Source organism: Raphanus sativus, chromosome 2, assembly GCF_000801105.2.
Source record: "Raphanus sativus cultivar WK10039 chromosome 2, ASM80110v3, whole genome shotgun sequence".
Lineage (NCBI taxonomy): Eukaryota > Viridiplantae > Streptophyta > Magnoliopsida > Brassicales > Brassicaceae > Raphanus > Raphanus sativus.
The window spans coordinates 6,398,117-6,420,867 of record NC_079512.1 but is presented as its reverse complement, the minus strand read 5'-3'; the positions used below and the strand labels follow the sequence as shown (position 1 = coordinate 6,420,867).

At 29.7% G+C, this 22,751-nt stretch overlaps 3 protein-coding genes across 3 annotated transcripts; 2 read left to right on the top strand and 1 right to left on the bottom strand.

Moving 5' to 3' along the window:
* The first annotated feature begins 2,023 nt into the window (after positions 1-2,023).
* On the top strand, positions 2,024-2,637 carry LOC108840330 (uncharacterized). Its single transcript, XM_018613161.2, has one exon. It carries the CDS (start codon positions 2,102-2,104, stop codon positions 2,363-2,365), a length of 264 nt encoding a protein of 87 aa, XP_018468663.1. The 5' UTR covers positions 2,024-2,101; the 3' UTR covers positions 2,366-2,637.
* A 12,149-nt stretch (positions 2,638-14,786) lies between these two features.
* On the top strand, positions 14,787-17,282 carry LOC130499174 (VAN3-binding protein-like). The gene is made up of 8 exons (XM_056993141.1): positions 14,787-15,120; positions 15,228-15,289; positions 15,393-15,471; positions 15,767-16,133; positions 16,202-16,372; positions 16,440-16,489; positions 16,588-16,645; positions 16,861-17,282. Exons 3-8 carry the CDS (start codon positions 15,454-15,456, stop codon positions 16,884-16,886), a joined length of 690 nt encoding a protein of 229 aa, XP_056849121.1. The 5' UTR covers positions 14,787-15,120; positions 15,228-15,289; positions 15,393-15,453; the 3' UTR covers positions 16,887-17,282.
* A 2,009-nt stretch (positions 17,283-19,291) lies between these two features.
* LOC108829995 (zinc finger protein CONSTANS-LIKE 6) lies at positions 19,292-21,052 on the bottom strand. The gene is made up of 2 exons (XM_018603611.2): positions 19,958-21,052; positions 19,292-19,727 (listed from the first exon to the last, which is right to left on the bottom strand). The coding sequence occupies exons 1-2, from the start codon at positions 20,930-20,932 to the stop codon at positions 19,494-19,496; spliced, it is 1,209 nt and encodes a 402-aa protein (XP_018459113.2). The 5' UTR covers positions 20,933-21,052; the 3' UTR covers positions 19,292-19,493.
* Between the last annotated feature and the right edge of the window lie 1,699 nt (positions 21,053-22,751).

Here is a 22,751-nt window from a genome sequence, read left to right as displayed (position 1 = left end):
CATTATAATTTAAACAATACGATATATATATATATATATATATATAAGAAAATTATTTATTCAAATGGTTTTATAATAATTGAATCTTATTATAGAAATTTTTTAATCTTCGATCACAAAAGTTTATGTGAGACTTTTAACAATTTTATTAATTTATACTCATTTTGAAAAATTCAAAATATAACATATACAAAAAATCTAAATTTTTATTATATGATTAATGTAATTGTGTAATTATTTTAATAATAAATAATAAACAAAAATGATATAAAGTATACAGATTGTTAGCAAATATTTATTATTTAAAATCATTAATTGCCATATATATTTTAATCATATTAGTTAATTCCTTAAATTTATTTAAAAAGAAAATAGAGAATAAATTTCAATTTGATAAATGAATGTTCTATAATTAACATACTATATAATATAACATTCCCTAGTAATTAATTTTGGACTAACGAAATTCTCAATTGATTGTCAAACTGTCAAGTAAACAAAATTAATATTCCAATTACGTGACAACTCAATAGAAAATTTTTTATTTAATACAAACTACAAGTTATAATTTTTAAATGTTTCTCTATTAATATATAGAGAATTTGTAATTAGTTAATTGGACAAAAATCTACGCGACATGAAATTATCAGAATTTCAATATGATTATTCTCAAAATAGAATACATAGTAAAATCATGTAGAAATACGTAGTAAATTTACTGATATTTTGAGTAAAATAAAATAATTATATTTTATGGCTATATATATTGTTTATGTTATCGTGTTTAGTTTGGATTTTGGCTTAGTTTTATTTATTTTAATCGTTTTGGTTTTGATTTTTCACTCAATTCGGTTTCACTTCTCTGTTTACTTTTTCAAAAAAAAACCTTTTATTTGATTTAATTATTTTTTCAGTTTAATCAGAGTCGATTGCTTCGATTATCCTTTAACATCACCACGTGATATTTTATATATTTTATCTTTTCAATTTAAATAAATGAAGACAAATAAATCTAGCGAACATGCAGCATGCTCTTTCTTTACAAATAAACACAAAACTAGAGCATATAAATAAATAACAAAACGAGCTTCAAGTTGAGTTATTTCGCTGACTTGTTCGAAGTCGCTAGTTTTAATTACACCTTGGCCATCACATTTTATAATATAAAAATGTCGACTAAATGTTTAAGTACGACTATAAATTATACTGAACTGATTAATTTTAATTTTCTTTTGTAAGCGCTTAATTCTAACATATTTAAGTAGGAAGTTATTTGTTCTCTTAGTTTCAAAAAAAATTATTTGTTCTTTTTAACATATGTTTTTTTGTAAGCAGTAAGTGTGATTAACTATGATTTTTTTCCTTGTTTATTCTCTCTTCATTTTATTTAAAATTTAATTAAATGTTCTAACCAAATTTTAATAATCAAAATTTTCAAATCTAAAAGTATAACCCATTTATTTTTCCTACAAACTAATAATCCTACACTATGTTGTTGGATCAAATTCATGTCATATATTCATAAATTTTATTGTTATAAGCTTATTTGTTTGTTTAAACATTTATACCTTTCCAAAACTCGGACTAGTAGTCTGGTACTAACCATTTTCACCTGATCATGTAACTTGTAATATACCGATTTGAATAAATCAATATAATTTTGTATCTTGTAACATTTTATATTTTTAAATTATATAAATATTCCTTTATATTTTTACAAGATTAAATCTTTAGATTTTTAAAAGCTTTTAACTTTTTTAATCTTTTTTTTTTGAGCAATTAACTTTTTTTATCTAAAAAAAACTTTTAACTTTAAACGCTGCAGTCTTCAGAAAAGGCAAAAAAAAAGTAGGACAGGTGGGGCAAAAGGAAGCCGACAGATGTATGAGTGTGATGTTAGGCAACTGAGTTACATGAAAAACCAATGTCGGTAAAACATTTAAAAAAAAAAAAGGTCCTCACGTCTCTCTCTATCTCCAACTCCCATATGTATGGTTGCATTAACCACTTCCTCTGCCTCTTTCTTCTTATAAATATCTTCACGACTTCACTCTTTAACAAGATCACACCAATCACATCATCACCACTAACACTTTTCAAAATGAAGAGACCGAGAGAGGAGATGAAGGAAGAGGAGAAGGACTCATCATTGGCTACCGCAGCCATGGCGGTTGCGGTGGCAGCCGCAGTGGCTGAGGAGGAGAAATTGTGGTGCAGTGGAGTAGTCGAGGAGATGACGTGGAGCAACGTATGGTTACCTTTTTGGGACGTTGAGTTTGTTGGAAGAAACTACAGTTTATTGTTCAGCGACGTTGCTTGGGACGATGATATTTGGAACCTCAAGAATCTAACTCATTCCTCATAGTCCACTTCTTTAAGAAAAGAAATAATCGGATTTATAATACCTTCTAAATAAGTTTTCCTTATATGGGGTTGATCTGAAAGTAATTATCTAGATTTAAGAATTAGTCTGTTTTAAAAACGAACCAGAAGGGAAAAAGACCCCAATGGGGAGATTGCCGATTTTATAAATAAAAAGGTGTTTATTTTATAAATAAAAAGGTGTTATACATATATATACGCTGTCCTTATTGTATTGTTAAATTGTTTGTTGCGTAATTCATGCTTGTTTCAAGAGTAAGTCTTGCCAAACTCCAAAACATTATGCCTCCGATAATGGTAAGATGTCCTCATTAAAGTCAACTCTGTAGTCTAATTGTTTACATATAATTTAATTCCAATTTGATCAACTTAAATTTGTTTCCCGTTTGGTCTGGATTGTTAGATAGAAGTCATGCCCTACGAAAACCAAGTTTTCACTTAGGTTCGGTATGGTTTTGATTGAAATGAAACTTTAGAATTGAGTAGAGAGATTCTACGAAACAATGAAAACAATTAAATTTTACCTCTAACTGGAACTCGACGCAATTAATTCACTTACTGCGGAAAAGGTAATCAACCTCCTAAGCCAAAGACACCTAGCTCGCTCAGGTCAGGGAGGTACGAGAAAGTCTCCAACTGGTGGCCGCACCTACACCGGCTCAACGACATTAGGGATTATATTGTTTTTGTCAACCATTAGGGATTATTACTGATTAATTTAGTATAATATGGTTTAGGAAATAAAATTATGTATATAATTAGTTGTAGAAAAGTCACAGCGCTGTCTCTATAAAAAGTGATTGGTTAGGCTGTAATAATTTTTTTTTTGTTTTAGTTTTCATTTACAGTTCTTTTTTTTTTGGTGTAATCATTTACAGTTTTCAAAATTACCAGTCATATTTTAAGTCAATTTTTAAAGCTACAAACTGCAAAACTCTTATTTACTAAAATAATATTTTTGTACTATATGAGATTTTGTTATAGATAAACACGAATAAATTAAAGAACAAAACGAATTGAGATAAATATCCGTTTAAGGTTTTTATATTGTTCAGTGACAAAAAAAGGTTTTTATATTGTTATGTGAATGAAATGACTTTACAATCTCTTAAACTTATATTTATATCAGTTTCAAAGTCCGATTTTTTCTATAATAATTTATATAGTTATCTAGAAAAATTAATTTTCCTAAACACGACTTCCGACTAAACAAATGTTGGATTTTTATTGGTGCAAAGAGTTTTGAACACCTCAAGATGAAAAAAAATTTATATGGCTATAGAAATATATTTACAGTTACTAGTTACTGTAGATGCATCTACAACAATTAAACTTTACATTGTATATTTTAAAGTTGCATCTCAACTAACCATCTCCATAAATATTGTTATTTGAACCTTGAAACCGCAAAATACATATTACTGAAAAAAAAAAGAAAATATTTTTTTTTAAATTTAGACCTTTGCAGTCTATTAAGAATTTACAAAATTATTTTTAAAATATTACTTAAAGTCTGGTCAAATCGTATATTTTAATTATACCAAAGATACTCATATCATTTTTAAGCCATGTAATTTGAATGAAGTTTTTTCTTTGGAAAAAAAATTGAATTTGAATGAAGTTTTCATAAAAAAATTCAACGAAGTTCAAGTTCTTGTCTTCGTATTTATGTGCCATAACCTGATGTCTAAAAACGTCTCCAATAGTTGATTTTTAAAAAAATAAAACAATTTTTTCTAATTGTTAAATAAGTAATATACAGCATTTGGAGTTATAGAGACGGTGATTGTTAGAACCATGAAAATAAAAATCAGTGGAAAGAAAAATATTTACAAAAACAAGAATCCACACATAGAAAGCAAAACAAAACAAGTTTAACAAACGATAAGGCTAAGATTTGAACTCAAACATGATAATAATTAGAATACAAAACCATAACGACTGATAGGGCTGGGCATTTATCCGTTAAATTTGATTCGATTTGTTATTCGTTTCGATTCGATCCGAAAATTCTGGATATCTATAAACTTTCGAAACAAAGCAAATACTAAAAATCAATATCGCTAAAATCGAAGAAAATACAAATATTAAATTTTTGAGAAGCGGATATCTGATCTGATCCGGCAATATAAATACATGTATATCTTGATTATATTTAAAGCTTTAAATGTATAAAATTATATAATTATTATTTTAACATATGATTCGACAAATTCTATTAACATTATTACTTATATAAAAGTATTACATAAAAGAAAGAAAAACATTTATGACAATTATATTTTTTTAAAGTTTTTTGTTATTATAATTGTTAACTAAGTTTAAAAGAATTTACAAAATATGTAGATACATTATTTCTTTTAATTTTTTATCATATATACCATGCAAAAAAATATTTTACAAAAACAATTTGTATCGCATTTTTAAGATTATTTGTATTAACCAAAAGAGATGAGATATCCGTAAATATCCGTAAATATTCGTAAACATCAGCAAATATCTATTTATTTTTGGATATCCGTTTTTCGAATATCCGTATTTTTCCGAAACAACAAATCGAAAATTAAATATCCGTAACATACGAAGCAAATCATAAATACCTTCGAAACCCCGGATATCCGAACAATTCCCAGGGTCCACAGATCTCAGAAACCTCCTATAATGGAATACCCCAAATAACGAAGAGAACTTTTTTTTTGGTAATCATGTTAAAATAATGAAGAGAACTAAGCATCATAACCCGATAAAACATAAATTCATCAAGTTCCTTAACCCTTCTTCCTTTGGATGTGGCGATGTCATACTAGCAAAAAATTGAGAATACGTAGATTGAAGTTTGACGAGTTTATCATATCTTTTGACACAAGAAAAGAAGAAAATACAATCTTCTATGGATTCCACAAGTCTCAACAGGCCGAGAACGTTATGGTTTTTATGATTTCTGTTACAAATAATCAGCCAAAATTATAAAAATGGTTTTTATGATTTTAAAAATAATATATTTTAAAATAACTGGATGACATTAACACACCATTTATTTTAGCAAAAGTTATAACAAATTAAAGTTAAAAAACAAATTATAATTAAGAATTTTGTCTTAAATAAAATAAAAAAATAAATTTGTTTTTAAATTAGAAAAATACTTTTTCAGTTCAAAATTTGAAAATTAAAAAATAGAACTCCTAAAACAAATTAAACTAAAGCAAAACGCCAAAACCAATGGTCCAAATTTGGAATCAATGAAGTTTGTGAGAGAGATGATATGGTTAACAAGGGTTTATATAGAAGACTAGATATGAGCCCGTTGCGTTGCAACGGTTTTGTTTAATGTTTTAATTTAATAGAAAACATAAAATAATAATCATTTTATTATAGTTTTATAATTGATTTGCATATGTTGTGAGATTTATTTTATAACTAAAAAATAATTTTCATAAATAAGTTCAAGTTAAAATTTGTATTTTATAATAATGGTACATAGATGAATTGTTATCAACTTTCTACTTGGATTAGAAAAAATATTATACTTAAATTTTTGAATTGAAAGCAAACCCAAAATAAGAAACTGAATGAAAAATAAGAAAAATTGAAAGTCAAATAACGTCAATCAAGTAAATGATAACATTATACATTTCTTATATACTAATCTAATGTTTTATTAAATAAGTTTTTAAATTTTTATTTTGCTAGAATTTTTTTCAAAAAGGGAAATGTTCTATTTTATAAAAAAAATTATTTACAATAAAAAAATAAAAATAATCTTAAATACTCTTTTACATTTTTATTAGGATTTTAGAAATAAATAATTACTGTTATATAACCTTATAAAATTATCTTCTCTTTAGAATTTTAGAAATAAATAAATTGCTATTAAATAATTATTTCTAGTTACTAATAAATAATTCTAAAATTACTCTTTTACAATTTATATCAATACTAATTTTACACTTCTTTTTGAAAATTAATAATTTTTAGTATCATGTTCATCATCAAATTCTCTATTAAAATGTTTATCAAATAAGTTTTTACAGTTCTCTTTTGGTTATGACTTAAAAATAAGATACAAATCTCCTTTGTTCAGGATTTTGTTTTTTAAAAAAGGAAAACAACTATAAAATATTCTTTTACAGTGTTTTAGGGTTTTAGAAAAATAAATTAATATTACATAATAATTTACAGTTATATTTTGTCTAGGATCTATAAAAATAAAATTACTATGAAATAATTATTTCAAGTTAATATCAACTATATTGCCATTTTCAAAATTTGTTTTTTAAGTATCACTAATATTTTTACATTTTTAAAGTAATGACAGATTTTTATTGATACATTCACAATATATTTTTTTAATCGACACATGTTACAGTGATATCAAGTGAAATATTTGAAGTATTTTTTGGTTTATAAATTTTTTAACACAAAATTATTAAAATTTAAAGTTAGTTAGTTAAAAGAAATTAAAATTAATTATTTTTTTATTTTTTTAGAATTTTAGAAAGGGAAATTAATTATTCTATAATTAGTTTTTCTTTAAGATTTTTATACGCATAAATAGGTTTTTATAAAAATAATTATGTTTAGTTAATTATATATTTGTCTTATATGTACAAACACATATTCATCATGTACACACATACTCATGTACAACAACAACCTCACAATTGAAAAAAAATTATGTTAGTATCATAAGATGTAGCAAAGATGATAAAACAAATTGAGTTGTATAAAGAAATTTAAAGAAAATACTCATGTAATATATTTCACATAAATACTATTGTGTTTTGTAAAAATAATATGTGGAAGTTAAACCTAAATATAGATGTGAAATATTTGTAGTTTTTTTTTTGGCATAATTGTTTAACATAAAATTTTATATTAAAAAGGAAAGTTAGTTAATTATAAGAAATTAATAAGAGTACTTTTACAATTTTCTTTAGTTTAGACTTTAAAAAAGTAATATTATTTATTTAATAATTAGTTTTTATTAAATCACTTATTGTACTTGTTGGATTTTATAATTCGGTTTTGTTTAATATTTGTTTCTTGAAAGTTAACATTTATATTTTATAATTCTCTTTCTTTAATATCTTTAAAAACAAAATTATAAAAAAACTTTTAAAAATAATTATTTTCAAATAGCTTTTACAATTATTTTGATCAATTTGAAGAAATTATGATCAATTTTTTTAAACAATATGTAATTGTAAAAAACAATATAACCGTAATTTTTATAAAATTTAAAAAGAACCATAAAATACTATTTTTAATGAATTGTTTTTCTACCTCTTTTAAATCATAAAGAAGAGAGAATCGTATCATTTTTAACACATGTCACAATTTTTATGATGAAAACTACTATCAAATATATTTAAAAATATACAATGTAAAATACTAAAAATAGTAATTTTGTAACTTTCCTTTTTTTAAATACGAAATCCTAAAATATAACTTTAAAACACTATTTTTGTAATGAAAATTTTCATTTTTCTTAATCTCTTTTAAATCCTTAAAAAAGAATTGTATCATATTTTGACACATGTCACAATCTTAAAAATTTATTGACACATGTCGGAATCAGAAAATTAAAATTACTATCAAATATTTTTAACAATATATAATATAAAAATGGTAATTTTTAAAAAAATTCTTTTCTAAAAATACTAATTCATAAATTGAAATTTAAAAGACTATTTTTGTAATGAGAATTTTCTTTTTTTTCATAATCTCTTTTAAATCCTTTAGAAAAATTGTATCATATTTTTGACACATGTAACCATCTTAACAAAAAGTTTGACATATGTCACAATTATGTTAAATAGTAATTTTGAAGAACTAAACTTTATATAATAAGATTTTAAAAATGGAAAATTACTATTAATAATATTTATAATAAGGTTTTTAATTACTATTAAGTTATTTTACAAACTTCTCTTCTTTAAGATTTATAAAAAGGAAATTTTCTAAATATTACTACTAAATAATTTTTAAAATTAAATTTTACAACTAAATATTTTTTTAAAATTAAAATTTACTATTAAATTTACGAAAATTATTTCTTCAATTTCTTTTAATTTTATTAGTATATATATTTTTAATCATGAGATATTCTAACACAACTTCAAAATATTAAAAGAAAAATTACTATCAAATAATATTTCTAAAAGAATATTGTTAAGTAATTTTTAAATTTTCTTTTTTACTATTAAATAATTTCAAAATTCGTTTTTGTTTTTATTTTCTTAGTATATATTGTTTTAATCATGATATATTCTAAAACATGTCGCATTATTAAAAAAGGAAATTACTATTAAATAATATTTTGTTTAAGATTTTTTAAAATGGAAATTTAATATATAATTAATTTCACCAAAAATTGTTTTTATTATCTTATATATTTATTTTAAATTATGAAGTAGTTTAACACATATCACAATTTTAAATATATAACTGTCATGTGTCACAATCATGTTAATTAACAACTTTGAAGAACCAAATTTACTATTAAGTAATTTTAGAATATTATTAAGTATTTTTAAAAATTTCCTTTTTACTATTAAATCAATCTTAAAATTTCCTTTTTACTATTAAATCAATTTTAAAATTAATTTATTTCAAAATTTGTTTTTTTATCTTAGTATATATATTTTATATCATTATAAATTTTAACCTCTTTAAAAATATTAAAAGGAAAATTACTATCAAATAATTATTTGCAACTATGTTTTGTTTAGGATTTTAAAATGGAAAATTACTATTAGATATACTTACTTTTTAACAAAACTTGTTTTTGTTATTATCTTAATATATATTTTTTATTATAATATAGATTAACACATGTCGCAATCTTAAAATTTTTAATGACACGTGTCGCGATCATGTTAATTAGTAACTTTGAAGAACCAAGCTTTATATAATAAGATTTTGATAATTTCTAAACATGATAGATTCTTTTTTCTTTCTTCGAAAAAAGTATAGATAACGTTAAAAAAAAATATTCCTATATTACTTATGTATATTTTACATTTTAATTTTAAAAGATAAATATGATAAATATAGAAATTATCTTTTCCATATATATATAATGACAAGTATGAAAATGAATAAACTCATGAGTTATCTCATGTTCATTAAAGATCATTTATAAATTCGTAGTTTTTTTAAAATTCGATCAATAAACTCATTTATTAAATGAACCTAAAATATAAAAATCATACTCATGAAAAAATAAGCTGAGCTGAGATGGCTCATGAGTTAATAGCTCATTTTGATACCCCTATATAAAGTCTAACTTTCTCAGTTGAGAAAAAAACAATTAAACTATAGTAATAGTATCATTTTGGGGCTTTAAGTTATGTCCAGATGAACATCACGTGACCGCATTGATTCACTTAATTGGTTACCTCTTAAACTATATGATTACAAATTATTAATAAAAATGTTTGTAGTACCGACATACCAGTGGGACTATAAATTTATAATAGGGAATCTGGCCACATGAGTATGAATCATGACCGAACATTTTTATAAGGAAATTAAGATCATTGAGAAGAATTTATTGGTCGACATCGAGTCTTATCGTAAATTGTTAGACCACAGATTCTGCCACGTAACACAAGCACTTTATCTTATCTCATCTCATCAACTTGAGAAAAAGTTAAACTGATACTTTAACCTATATCATAATCGGTCACTTCTTTATCATATTCAAGTCTCATTGGATTGACTTCGAATTTTCTCCATTCAAGAATTTCGAACATTTCCGTTTTAATATGATATTTTATAGAGTATGTGTACACCCTAGGGTGTGTACATTTTTTTTTTCCTCTAAAATTAATATTATTAAACAAAGGCTGAAACCCAACAAAACACAAATGGGCTACAAACGATACCCGACAAAAATCCAAAGTCAAAAAAACAACAAATCCCAAACTAAAAAACGATCCAACAAAACACCGACAACACACGTCGAATTTAGACAAGACAAAAGACACGTGTCCAACCCTCAAACAACCTAGGGTACACGCGTCCCATCAAACTTCCACCAAAGCCATCTCTCCTGGAGCCGACGCCGGAGAACCAAAACACCGACGGAATCTCGCCGGAGATACCTACATCACCATCAAATTCATCGGCGAATCACCATAGCCGTCGCGGAAAACACGAGACATCTCTCTTTCCTGACTTCAAGCTTCTCCATCAAACCATTACAAATTATTTTTTTCCCCGGAATCCACCTGGAACTCATCTCCACTCACCGAAAAGCCCACATCCGACAACTGTATCGGAAGTATCAGGTTCCATCAGCTTCACAACGCATCTCGGATCCGGTGAGCATCCATCGATATTAATCGAGATCTCATCCAAATCCCTATTCTTCACTTCATATCAACCAACCAAACCTCACTCTCGGATCTCCAGTCGACCCTAACTGTCGATCTTACACCATCAAATCACCTAAAATCGGATGATTCCGTCGACGAGATCGCGAACCACCGGGGCAGAGCCAATTACATCGCGTCAAGACGACCGTCATGTACTGGAGTCGACGTCACGGACCAGAAAAAGGAGGAAAGAAGTCGGGAACCACCGCGAATCTCTCTCTCAAGAAAACTTCTAGAGAGAAGGAAGAGGTTCTAAGATACATGGAGTAAATAATGTGGACCTGTCTAACGCTTCGGAATGTGATGCCGACCATTCCAAAGTTGATTGTTGTCTCTAATGAGTTTTGATATTTAATTGACTACTTGTTCTCAATTGCAACGTAAAACAAGTTGCAAATTCATAACAGCTTGAGCAATTAATATTAAAAGTGCAAGAGCCCCTTGTTCATATTATATAAAAGCTATGAGATCCACTTGTAACGTAAGACACTAAACTTAAGTTAAGAATGTTCAAACAATATCACAATCGAATGATATATTATTATAATACTTTAAAAGTGAATCCAGTGAAAATTGGAGATTCATTGACAATAAAAATATACAAAATTGTATAACATAAATAAATAGAAGAAGGTTTTTCATCTAAACTACCAATTAAGTGACACCCATCCCAAGTTACAAGCTGACATGGTTTACTAAGTTTCAAGAATTATAACTTTGGCCCAAAAATCTTCAGTATTTACAAAGGAGTCATATATGTGATTTAGACGTATATAATTTATTCTTATGTCATTGTTTAGAATACACTTTGTAGATAGCTTTGGAAAGACAAGTCAGAACTCCTTCAGAGATTGATTTCGAATTCTTATTTTTATCTCTTTGATTTCTCAATGCTATTTATTCAGACTTTGTTTATTTGTTCTTTGATCATGTCTGGTAGAATTTTCTAAGGTTAATGATCAATTGCTAATTGATAGAATTTTTAAGGTTATCTATATAAATTTTGATCTTAATTATATTTAATGTTATACTAGATCTTGATCCGCGCTTTGGAAGCGCGGAATATTTTACGATAAAAAATTTCACTAATAACTTAACAAATATTTTGGTAATTTTTAAAGAGTGTTTATTTGAAATATTTTTGCATTTAAATCAGTGTTTTTAAATTCAACCCAATTGTGATTATACAGGTTAGTCCGGAGATCTAACAATTCAATTTAGGTTTTAAAATATTCATATTTAAAAAATCACTAAAACCCGAGACTAACCGATTGAACTGTTGGATGACCGATATGTAATCTAATTTGATTTAAATTGTAATAGTTTCATAATTTATAATCTTATAATCCAAATTTTAAAGTTCATTATTTTACAATTTATGAAATTATGATGTTTCTACAAAATTTTAAAAAGAAAATGATAGATATAAAAACTAAGATTAATTATTGTATTGTTTGGAACCATTGATAGTAGTATAAAAATATATTGTTTGGAAACATTAATAGTAGCATAAATAAATAAGTATATTGTTTGGAAACATAGATAATAGTATAAAGAAAGAAACATTAGTGATTTAATGTAGGTTTAACTATAAAGTATAAAGTTGTATTTAATTTAAAAACTTACAAAATAAATGTTAGGTCCAACAGAATGTTTCTGTTTTAATAAGATAGATTTGTATTGACAACCTGAATTTTAGCTCATATAATAATTGGTAAAGGCAAAATCATTATTGATTTCCTAATTAATTTTGATAAATTAAATAAATATTCGCAAAAACAAAATTTTTAAGGATGTAGTGAACTTATCAAAGTTGAACTAAATGATTGTCTTAATTGTTTAAATTTCAAAGAAATTTGAAGAGTTAATATTTAATTTTGAAGAGTTATGTTCAGAATCGTTCATGAAATTTATAAAATTAGAAGCGATAAAAAGTATTAGTCACTATAATTTTTAAACATTTTAATATTCAACATACAAATGTTGATATTAACGTTAACCAAGACTTAACTTACTGAACATAAATATATTTAAAACAAAGAAATAAAATTACTCGTTTCATGTTTTCGGCACAGCTACCCCTTTGGTAAATTGACCTCTAAAACAATTATTAACTAACCGGTTTTAAATTCAATGCTTGATCAGTTGGGACCGTTAATTCAATGCTTGATCAGCTGGGTATAGCGGCCGGCTCTGGCTATGTTATAGAAGAATCTCTATGCAAAAAAGAACAAAATGATTTCTTTATAAATCATTGAAACCTTTGGTTTCTAAGAAAAATAGAAATACCAATTTGATGAGTTAGTAATTCCTATCTTTCTAGCATCAATATATATGCGATATGAATGTGAAGAAGTAAAAAATTGCTGGTCAAGTTTCTGTCTTTTGCCCAAGGAAAGCGGTGGCTTGAGTCGTCGGAGCGTGCACGGTGGTGAAACAGCTGTGTGGTTGGTTTATCTCTGTGGGTTCGCGTTTGTAAACGAGGGTAAGGGTTTCAAGTGCTGTCGTCTATGGCTGCTCTTCCCCTTCTCTGGTTTTGCCTTTCCTTTGTTCTCCTTCACCATTGCAGGAGGGACGTGTGCTCTGCTGTACAGAGCCTCTCAGTACCGCATAGTCTGTTTGGATCTCGTTTCTCCAGCGTGGTTCAATGGGCATGCTCTTTAAGACCGGGTCATGTTCTATGTCTCCGGAGTAAGGAATCGATGTGAAATCCGATTGGGTCAGTTGGGTGTAGTATTGATTTGGAGGCTTACTTGAGTTTTAGTCATCCCGATTCGTGGTGGTCCGCTTGGTCTATCTCGTAGGCTACTCTCTTCTTATTGCAGGTACTGATGAATGCGTCCTCTTGCTGCCTATCTCTCAGCCAGTTCTGGTCATTGGCCTGGGTTCTCGAGGTCTGGAAGCTTCCTTTGGTATGCTTTCTTTACCTTCTTTTCCCATGTGGCATTTAGAGCTTCATTGCAAGTGGAGGCGACAAGTTCAGGGAGATCATTAAGATCCAGCTACTCCGGTGATGGCATGGGATGTTCCGGCAATCAAGGAAACTAGATGAACGCCATCCCTCTTGTGGTCACTATCAACGGTAGAGAACGGGTCTTGATAGTCTAAGATTCTCGGTACTGTCTAGCGGAATGCGCCGGTGTGGTGGTTGAGCGAAGCTAGTTAGGTTTCGTTTTGATTTAGACCATTTTGTTTTAACTGAGCTTGTAACCGATATTTGATTCCCAATTTCGGGTTGATTAATATAGTAATATTTATTAAAAAAAAAAAAAAAAAAAAGTAAAAAGTTGTGAGAATATAAGTTTCTACATCTCGGGCTCAACCGAGACATAAATAATATAAAAAAAATTATGGTCAATTAATCCACTTGCCACTAATTAATTTTAAATTTAAAGTCTATAAAGCTTAATATGGTAGTAGAACAACATGATGTTAGGTCACGAACCCAAGGGAGAATGTTAATGAACGAAGTCACATCTTTAGTTGGAAAATAATTTACTAATATATAAAGAGATGGTTATTAACTATGGTCAATCCACTTATCATCAATTGTTTTAAGTAAAGTAATGATAAGTCTAAACCTAACATGGTATCAAAGTCAGAAGATAATTTGCTCAACCAAACCAAAATAAATCCAGTCTATCAAAAGAGGCTTGGTTTATCATAAACCGACCTGGTCCAAATGGTCCACCGATCTGACCAAACTGAATCTTAGACTAGGATATTGTCTAGATTAATGGTTATATGAACCACTATTTCTCGAAAGAGAGTATGAGAATATAAATTCTCACATTGGAAATCTAACTCTAATAAAAATAAAAAAAAAATTAAAATCAACCTAATTATCATCAGTTTAGTTTTAAAGTTGAAGACTCCAAATCTATAATATAATGAGCGAGTTTCTCTCCTGCCTATGTGACACGTGTACAGTATTGTGGGTCCCACATTTAATTTTTTTTTCATCATCGAGTGGGCTTGAATTCTATGGACCATCCTCTTGAATTCTTCTGCATCTCTTCCGCTTCTTCTCTGTCTCATTCTCCGTTGAACTATTTTTCTCTTGAACACTGGAATAATTTTCAGTTTACGTTAAAATCGATAAGTCCCACAAACTCTCTGTCTCCCTTTCTTTACAATCAAAGGGTGATGGGTATGAAAACCGAAGAACACCTCTAACCCTATAAATCAGAGATGGCTGAGATTGGAATCGAGCTTCAACAAACACGCTCTATGAGTATTTCTTCATTCGAAAACATAGATCCCTTCTTCGGAAATATCATCCTCTCTGATGCTACTATTGCTTAATCATCCGCCAGCTACTCAACTATCTGACATGCGACTTCCCAATTCATTCTCTGTAAGTATATATAAAACTTCCGATTGTCCTCTCATGTTCCTCTACTTTAACCATTTGGATATCTCTCAAACTGTCACACAAGCTTTCTCCTAATGTCAAATTAACAGATTCACTTCTCCAAATTGAAGGCCGGCCGCAGCAAGGAGGTCGTTCCGACAAGACTCCATAGGTAAGTTAGATGGTCATGGTAGATTGCTTTCATAAATTTAATTGAGCTTCAGTACGGCTTTAGATTTTAATTACTTGCAAATTGATCATATGTGCTTTTGAAGAAATAAAAGTTGGTTCTTAACTCCATGAGGACGTGAGTTAGCTAGGAGGCTGCTCCAGTCCATGTCTGCACTTCTGAAGGTAATTATTTTTTGAGTCTGCTTAACATATTGTATTCTCAGATTAGTTTATTACTTATTAGTGTCATATAATAGGCCGAGAGATGTTGGACATATTGACATTGGTGATTGAGGTCTTAATGTATTTCCTGGTACAACAATTGTTTCGCTGGTGAATCTTATTTCCTTACTGATGAGAAAAAACAGCAGGTTGAGTGCTGCCCACCTAGGAAAATAGATTAGTAGCACAAAAAAGATTACAAAATGTTTATATAATGGAACTTATTATATACAAGTTTTTAATATGAATGATGCAGCATTTGTACAAGAGCATGGTAAGAGGAAGAACAATGGGAAGAAGACTAAAGGATCAGAAGGAGAAGAAGAAGCAAGAAACCAGAGCTCGAAACGCTGAGATTCACGCCGCAGTCTCTGTCGCGGGAGTAGCTGCTGCCGTAGCCGCAAACTCCGCATCTAAGGCGGCCGCAGCCTCAGAACATACAGTTAAATCAACAGCAGTTGCTGCTGCGGTCGAGTCTGCAGCCTCTCTCATCGCTTCACAATGCATCGAGATGGCAGGAGAGATTGGAGCAGGTTATAACCAGATAGAAACAGCCGTCAGCTCTGAGACCAACGCTAGGACTAACGGAGAGGTGGTGGCTTTAACGGCAAGTGCTGCAACAGGTGTAGTAATGATTTATTTTATGGCTTAGTTTATGGCTTTGTTTGGTATGTTTCAGAGGTTTTTTGAGAGATTTTAACGTTACGAGGAGCTGCGAGGGCAAGAATGGAAAGGAGTAACAATGAGAACAAAGCAATGTTATATGCAACGAAGGAGAATGTAGAAAGGGAAGAGAGAAATGTATTTGGAGCGATGACTTTCGTCTCTAGAGGAGAAGAGCTTCTTAAACGCACCTGCAAAGGTAACTTGTGACCCAAAAAATCCATTTAAATCATGTGAAGAAGTTAACGGATAATATCTGGTTACAGGAGACCTTCATTGGAAGCAAGTATCTTTTAACATCAATTCAACTTGGCAAGTAAGTTCCTTTGTTTGGAAGATTACTTTATCAAGATTGATACGAAGACATTTTATGTTCTTTCCTCATGTGTAGACTGATTCATTATTTGTAAATAGGTGGTACTTAAAATGAAGAGCAAACATGTGGGTGGAACTTTCAAAAAGACGAAGAAATGTAAATATTAAATTCTAATTTATCATGCACTTCTAATTTAAAACTAATTGACAATAAGTGGATTACTTATTATCTTATATATATTAGTTAAATAGTTTTCCAATTACCGATATGAGATTTCAGTCATCTATTTAACTAAATTAACCTAATTGCAACTTTAGTTCATTGCAACTTTACTATGTCGGTAATTACTGATTAAGGATGCACTTGGACAGGGTGGGAATGTCAATCCAGGAGATGATATGTCAGGTGGAGAAAGGACCCACATTCCTAGAGATCATATGTCAGGTGCTGGAACAGTCAAAAGGAGCCACATTCTTGGAGTTAAGATAACCCATGTGAATCATGGTAAATGTGTTGGCGATGAAGTGGATGAAAGTGGACTAGCTGATGCATCTGCTCCAGGTCACAACTCTGTTAATGGAAGGGAGAGGGGAGGAGTCACCATTTAAGGATGATGGGTGCTCTAAAAAGAAGGCACGAAATGAGTGATATCGAAAGAGCAAGGAGAGAGCCAAAGTTACAATGTTACGTTGCATTGCTTAATTTACATTTCCGGACATTGTCAACTCTGACTACTTTAAAACTTTTATGTCATTGTTTTTTAAAAATCTATGATATCCGACTTTTTCAATTATAAAATAAGAACACATGGTGAACTCTACCTTTTCTGATTTCTAATTAGAACACATAGTGAACTATGTATAAAAACAACAAATAACTGATTACAAAAATCCCATTTTAGTAAAAATAGTAAGAAAATGTAACCATGCAAATCACAATAATAACACAAGTAGAGAAGAACTACAAATTACAAAAAAACACAAATAATTACTAAGTTTGGTAGAATGAACAATAGTTTTAAATAAACACCACAAACTAGACTAATCTACTACACCAACAAAATTCAAAAACAACATGAAACACATAAAATAACAACACATCAGATTCAGTAGCCACCTCAAACCTATAAAAATACAAATACTGACAAATCAAACACCATAGCAAAACACATCATGACCTCCAAATATTTATACAAAGCAACCAATGACTTCACTGGAGTCAGACAAAGCTGGCGTATGCAAATCTCTCATCAATCACGAATTAAACAATTATCGTTTTCAATCTCACGAACTAAAAACTGTAAATATCGACAGGAATCAGAGCAATTTGTGTCGATTTTCCCGACGACGGAGAAAATATGAGTTTACTCAAAATAAAACATTACTTTAGACTCAAGGTCCAATAATTTTGAAGCCCGAACATTTGAAAACATATTTTACTTAAAATATTACATTGGCCCATAAACTATACAAGAATATTTTTCCCAATCTATCTTATTCAGACTTTTTTTGGTAAGATGACCAAATCCCATAATAATTTAATAACTACAAACAGTAGTTGATTATTTATAAGAGAATTAAAAAATTATAAGAGAATTAAAAAAACAAAATTCTTTTGTTGTCAAAACTCTATTTTTCGTTGTATAATTTTAAATGTAGCTAACTTAATTGGTTCTAAATTTCATGAAAAATCATCACTCTTACAAAAATGTTACCCTATAATAAGAAAATTAATTTTTGTAATGTTTGTATAAATTTTAAATTTTAAAATTTAAACTTTTAAACTTTTAAACTTTTAAACTTTTTCCTTTCACTATTTGGTTAACATACTGATAAATATCTTACTAATCTACCAACCTTCCAAACCTCAACTTTTAAACATGAAAACTCAAATAACAGTAATAGTCGTTTAAATGATTACAAATATAAGGTATGCAAATACAACACATATAATTAGCTGATCATTTTAAATCAACTTACTCAATCTGTGTAACCTCCAAATTTCATTTATAACCATTATAGACAGCATAGGAACATAAAAATTTACAAAAAAATAACCAACAAAATTCCATACGAAAAATAAAACACGAATCGGTAACATATTCGACCCCGCGCTTGCGCGGGGGCTATGCCCCTAGTTTAATAAAAACTAAGAGTTGAATAGATAATCAATCTCCATCACCTCGTAAGACTTGATTCGAACATGAACTATATAAAAAAATGTTCTTAATTAACATTTAATTATCTTATAACGACGTATAGTTAAGAAAGATGCTACGCCTTTTTGTAAGGCTTGTAATAAGTTGTAAGTTTCATCTTTTTATTTGGATTCCATGTAAGTTACATTTTATACATCTTTTAACAAGTTATGTCTTCTGAAAAATAAACAAATCCAGAAATCAAATAGCAATAACCAATAAACATCGAAATGAAAACGAGAGAAGAAGCTCTACATACTCCTAAATTAATTGGATATTTTATTAAAATCAACCAAAAATAGAGATAAATGTAAGAACTCAAAGAACTGCTCTGCTTATTGATTGAAACACGACAAAATCACCTAAGTGAAAAAGAAATCTCCAAAGCAAAGATTTTAATCCGACAAAGTGGAACAACAAATCGATCTAGTGACCAAATCTATTATAAACAAAACAAAATAGAGTTACTTCCTTCTCTAATTAAACTATATCCTGTGAAAAAAGTTTTATGACAAGAGGTATAGAGAGATTTCGAGAGAGAAACCTCTCTCTAGGAGAGGAGAGAGAAACTTGGCGAACAATACATATATTTATATTGCGATTACTGGCCATCGAAATTCACGTTTATTAGTTATAAAAACCAGTCCTTACAAGGTAATCAATTTTTTTGGTGCCATATATATAAAATATACTGTACTACATACATGGCTCACAAAACGTGCAAAATTTTCAAGCATTGCAGTAAAATAAAACAACAAAGAAGTAAGAAGGACGCAGAGTGAAATCTATAATTAATCAATAAAGTTCTTAGTGAGCAGCAGCAATTGAAGATCTCTTCACGAACCTTCCTTTCATTCGAGGCCTTTTCTCAGCATTCAATTTACGTACCTCATATCTTATCTTCTTGGAGAACAACCTTGTCCTTCTTTTCTCTCGGTATCTTGAAACTCTGGCTTCTCTTCCTCCACTACCAGCATCTCCCATGTGTAACCCTAGGCCGCGAAAGTACTTGTGATGATGATCCTCTCCTCCACTTTCAACCTAATTATTCGCGACGAAATTAAGTTTTGTTGATTAGAACAAATGACTTTTCTTTTATGACATTATTAGTAACAGCCGGGATGGTCCAGCATAAAAAAGATCTATTCTACTAACTTGCAATAAAATATGACTTTTTCACATCTTTTGGGATTAATCTAGGTTTCTACCATAAGTTATCTCAAGAATGTATTGAATAATAGATAAAGCAATGCAAAGGGTGGCATACGTACCATGGAATCAGTTGGGCAACAGAGCATGTTGAGGTCTATTTGAGGTGGCTCGTGGGCAGTCCATGGTGTTCCTTGACCTCCCCAAGTGGAAATCACTGACTCGTAGTCCAATCTAAGCATGTGAATCTTCTCATTATTTTCTTCCTTAATCGAACCACTTATCTCATTCACTGATCCCACGTCTATCATATTCTTCTCCACATCTTCTTTCTCATCTTTTTCTTCGAATGTCGTTCTTTGTGAGTATTCATATTCAAAGCTTATTTCAAATGGTGTAGTCTCATCAGCGTCATCTAGATCACACACTTTTACTGTCGCTACTTCTTCTTCTTCCTCCACCTCCTCTTTGTCGATCTTGAGCATCTCACCTAACCCTAGCTCATCCATGGCATGAAATTCTCTATCTGCCCCTCCACCGAGAAGAATCTCCACATCAGCTGAGAACTGAGCCAGTTCTATGTCGGTCGGGAATAAACCATTCAGACAACTTTCCGCGTTATCATCTTCTTCCTCGCTGCTCTTGAAACATATGGACATCAAAGGGAACTCGATCTTTGTCTCCATAGGTTCGTTTAGGCGTTGCTCATCACCCATTGGGTTCAGCACCGGCACCTCAAAGATGAGCTGCTCTTCCACCTCAAAGCTTTGATCCTCCGAGCTCATCTCCGGCACAAGATCATGGAAAACCATCGCGTGGCTCTTCTTGCCCCCCCGTCGTGTCCGAGATTTACGTGTAAAGCCCTGATGCCATGTGGGTGGATGAGGTGGTGAGGAGGAGGAGTGTCCGGGGCTAGCCGATTTCAAGCGAACCCTTTCGTGCCTGCGGGCAAGAGGGTTCGCTGAGTGGACCTTACCGTCACAAGAATGGCAAAGGAAAGCATCGTCAGCTGCGCAATACCAACGCGCCCGCCTCTTCACGCAGCTGTCGCATGCCCTCGCCGTCTTTCCTCCAACCACATTAGCCAAACTTTTCATAATGTTGTAACTGTATTTACCATCAACGAGAACTAGAAACCTTTACTCTGAGTAAAAACTAGTTGTCAAGTCTCACTTGCAAAAAGAATGTTTATCTCTTCAAATGTTACAGTTATAGAGAAGTGGCTATAAAAAGGGAGACTACCTTTTGTCTTTATGAGGCAAGGAAAGGTTACGTTTAGAGGTGTTGTAGTCTTGTACATGTCCCACAGGACCCGCACGATGTGAACCTTTTTTGGTAGTATGATTAAAGTAAAATTTTGATGCACTTTTTGTTGTTTATGAGACCATGAGGGCCATGTAGAGGTCTTATCTCGATTTTTATTGGTCGAGTTCTTCAAGATGATCCTCTTTATAGTGTTTTAATTGGTCATTGGATATTTTTATGGTCCACTTGTCATTTTCGCTGCCTAATCATCCCTCTTTTTTGGAAATTGCTAATTTTAAATTTTATTATAATCCATTATTTTTCATGAAAAAGTTAGATAGTATGGACTTAGTCTCGTGAGTTTTTGAAAATCGAAAGTATTGATTGGTTGTGTTGGAAAAAGTCCAGAGTAATCAGTATGACTTGTAATTTTGGTGTTGATATATCTGTAATTCTATATCGGTTTCTTCTACATGTTCATCTTCAAATTTAAGAGACGACGACCTAGTGTTGGTATTTTGTTGTGTGTATATGTGCATAGTAAACGGATTACGTAGGTTGGGGTTGTTTATAGGCAGCCGCGTTTAGACCTGAGCACGGAAGCTGACAGCTCCATCTTTTTCAGCCAACTCCCCAGTTTCCCACAGCGGATGAAGTAATAATAGTTTTGTACAATTAGGATCAGATATCCGGATTTTTGAAGGTATTTATGATTTGCTTCGAATGTTACAGATATCTAATTTTTCGATTTGCTTTGCTTCGGAAAAATACATATATTCGGAAATACGGATATTCGGAGAATAAATAGATATTTGCGGATATTTGCTAATACTTATGGATATTTCATTTGTTTTGATTACTACAAAATAATTTTAAAAATTCCATACAAATTTGTTTTGTAAAATATTTATTTCCATGGTATAAAGATAAAAATTAAAAGAAGTAGTTAATCTACATATTTTGTAAATTTTTAAACTTAAAAAACCATTACAATAAAACAAAACTTATAAAAAATTATAATTGTCATAAATGTTTTCTCTTCCTTTTATATAATACTTTTATATAAGTAATAGTGTGAATAGAATCTGTCAAAACATATTTTAGAATAATAATTATATAATTTTAGACATTAAAAACTTTAAATATAATCAAAATATACATGTATTTATATATTGGCGGATCGGATCAGATATTCGGTTCCCAGAATTTTAATATTTGTGATTTGCTTCAATTTTATTGATATTGAATTTTAATATTTTCTTTACTTCGAAAGCTTACGGATATCCGGAATTTTCGGATCGAATAGTAATGAATAACAATCGAATCAAATTTAACGGATAAAATGGAAGTAATAATAAATATATATTGTACGTGAAAACTGGAAAAAGTAAGCTGAAAAAAAAATTGGAAAAAGTAACAAAAACTGAAGAATGGAAAAAGAAGTGCAAAATTAAATATTCCTAAAACATTGGGTTAAAAGAAAAGTAAAGATAACTATCAACTATGGTTTGTGCTGGACCACATCAATATGCAGAAAATTTCAAAAACAAAGGCATCAACCTTTTGTTGAGAAGATAAGAGGATCTATGGATAACATGTACAACGCCTGGCTTTATTCGTTTACTTGGAAAATGATGTTTCTAGTTTTCAGCATTTGTACGAACTTAATTA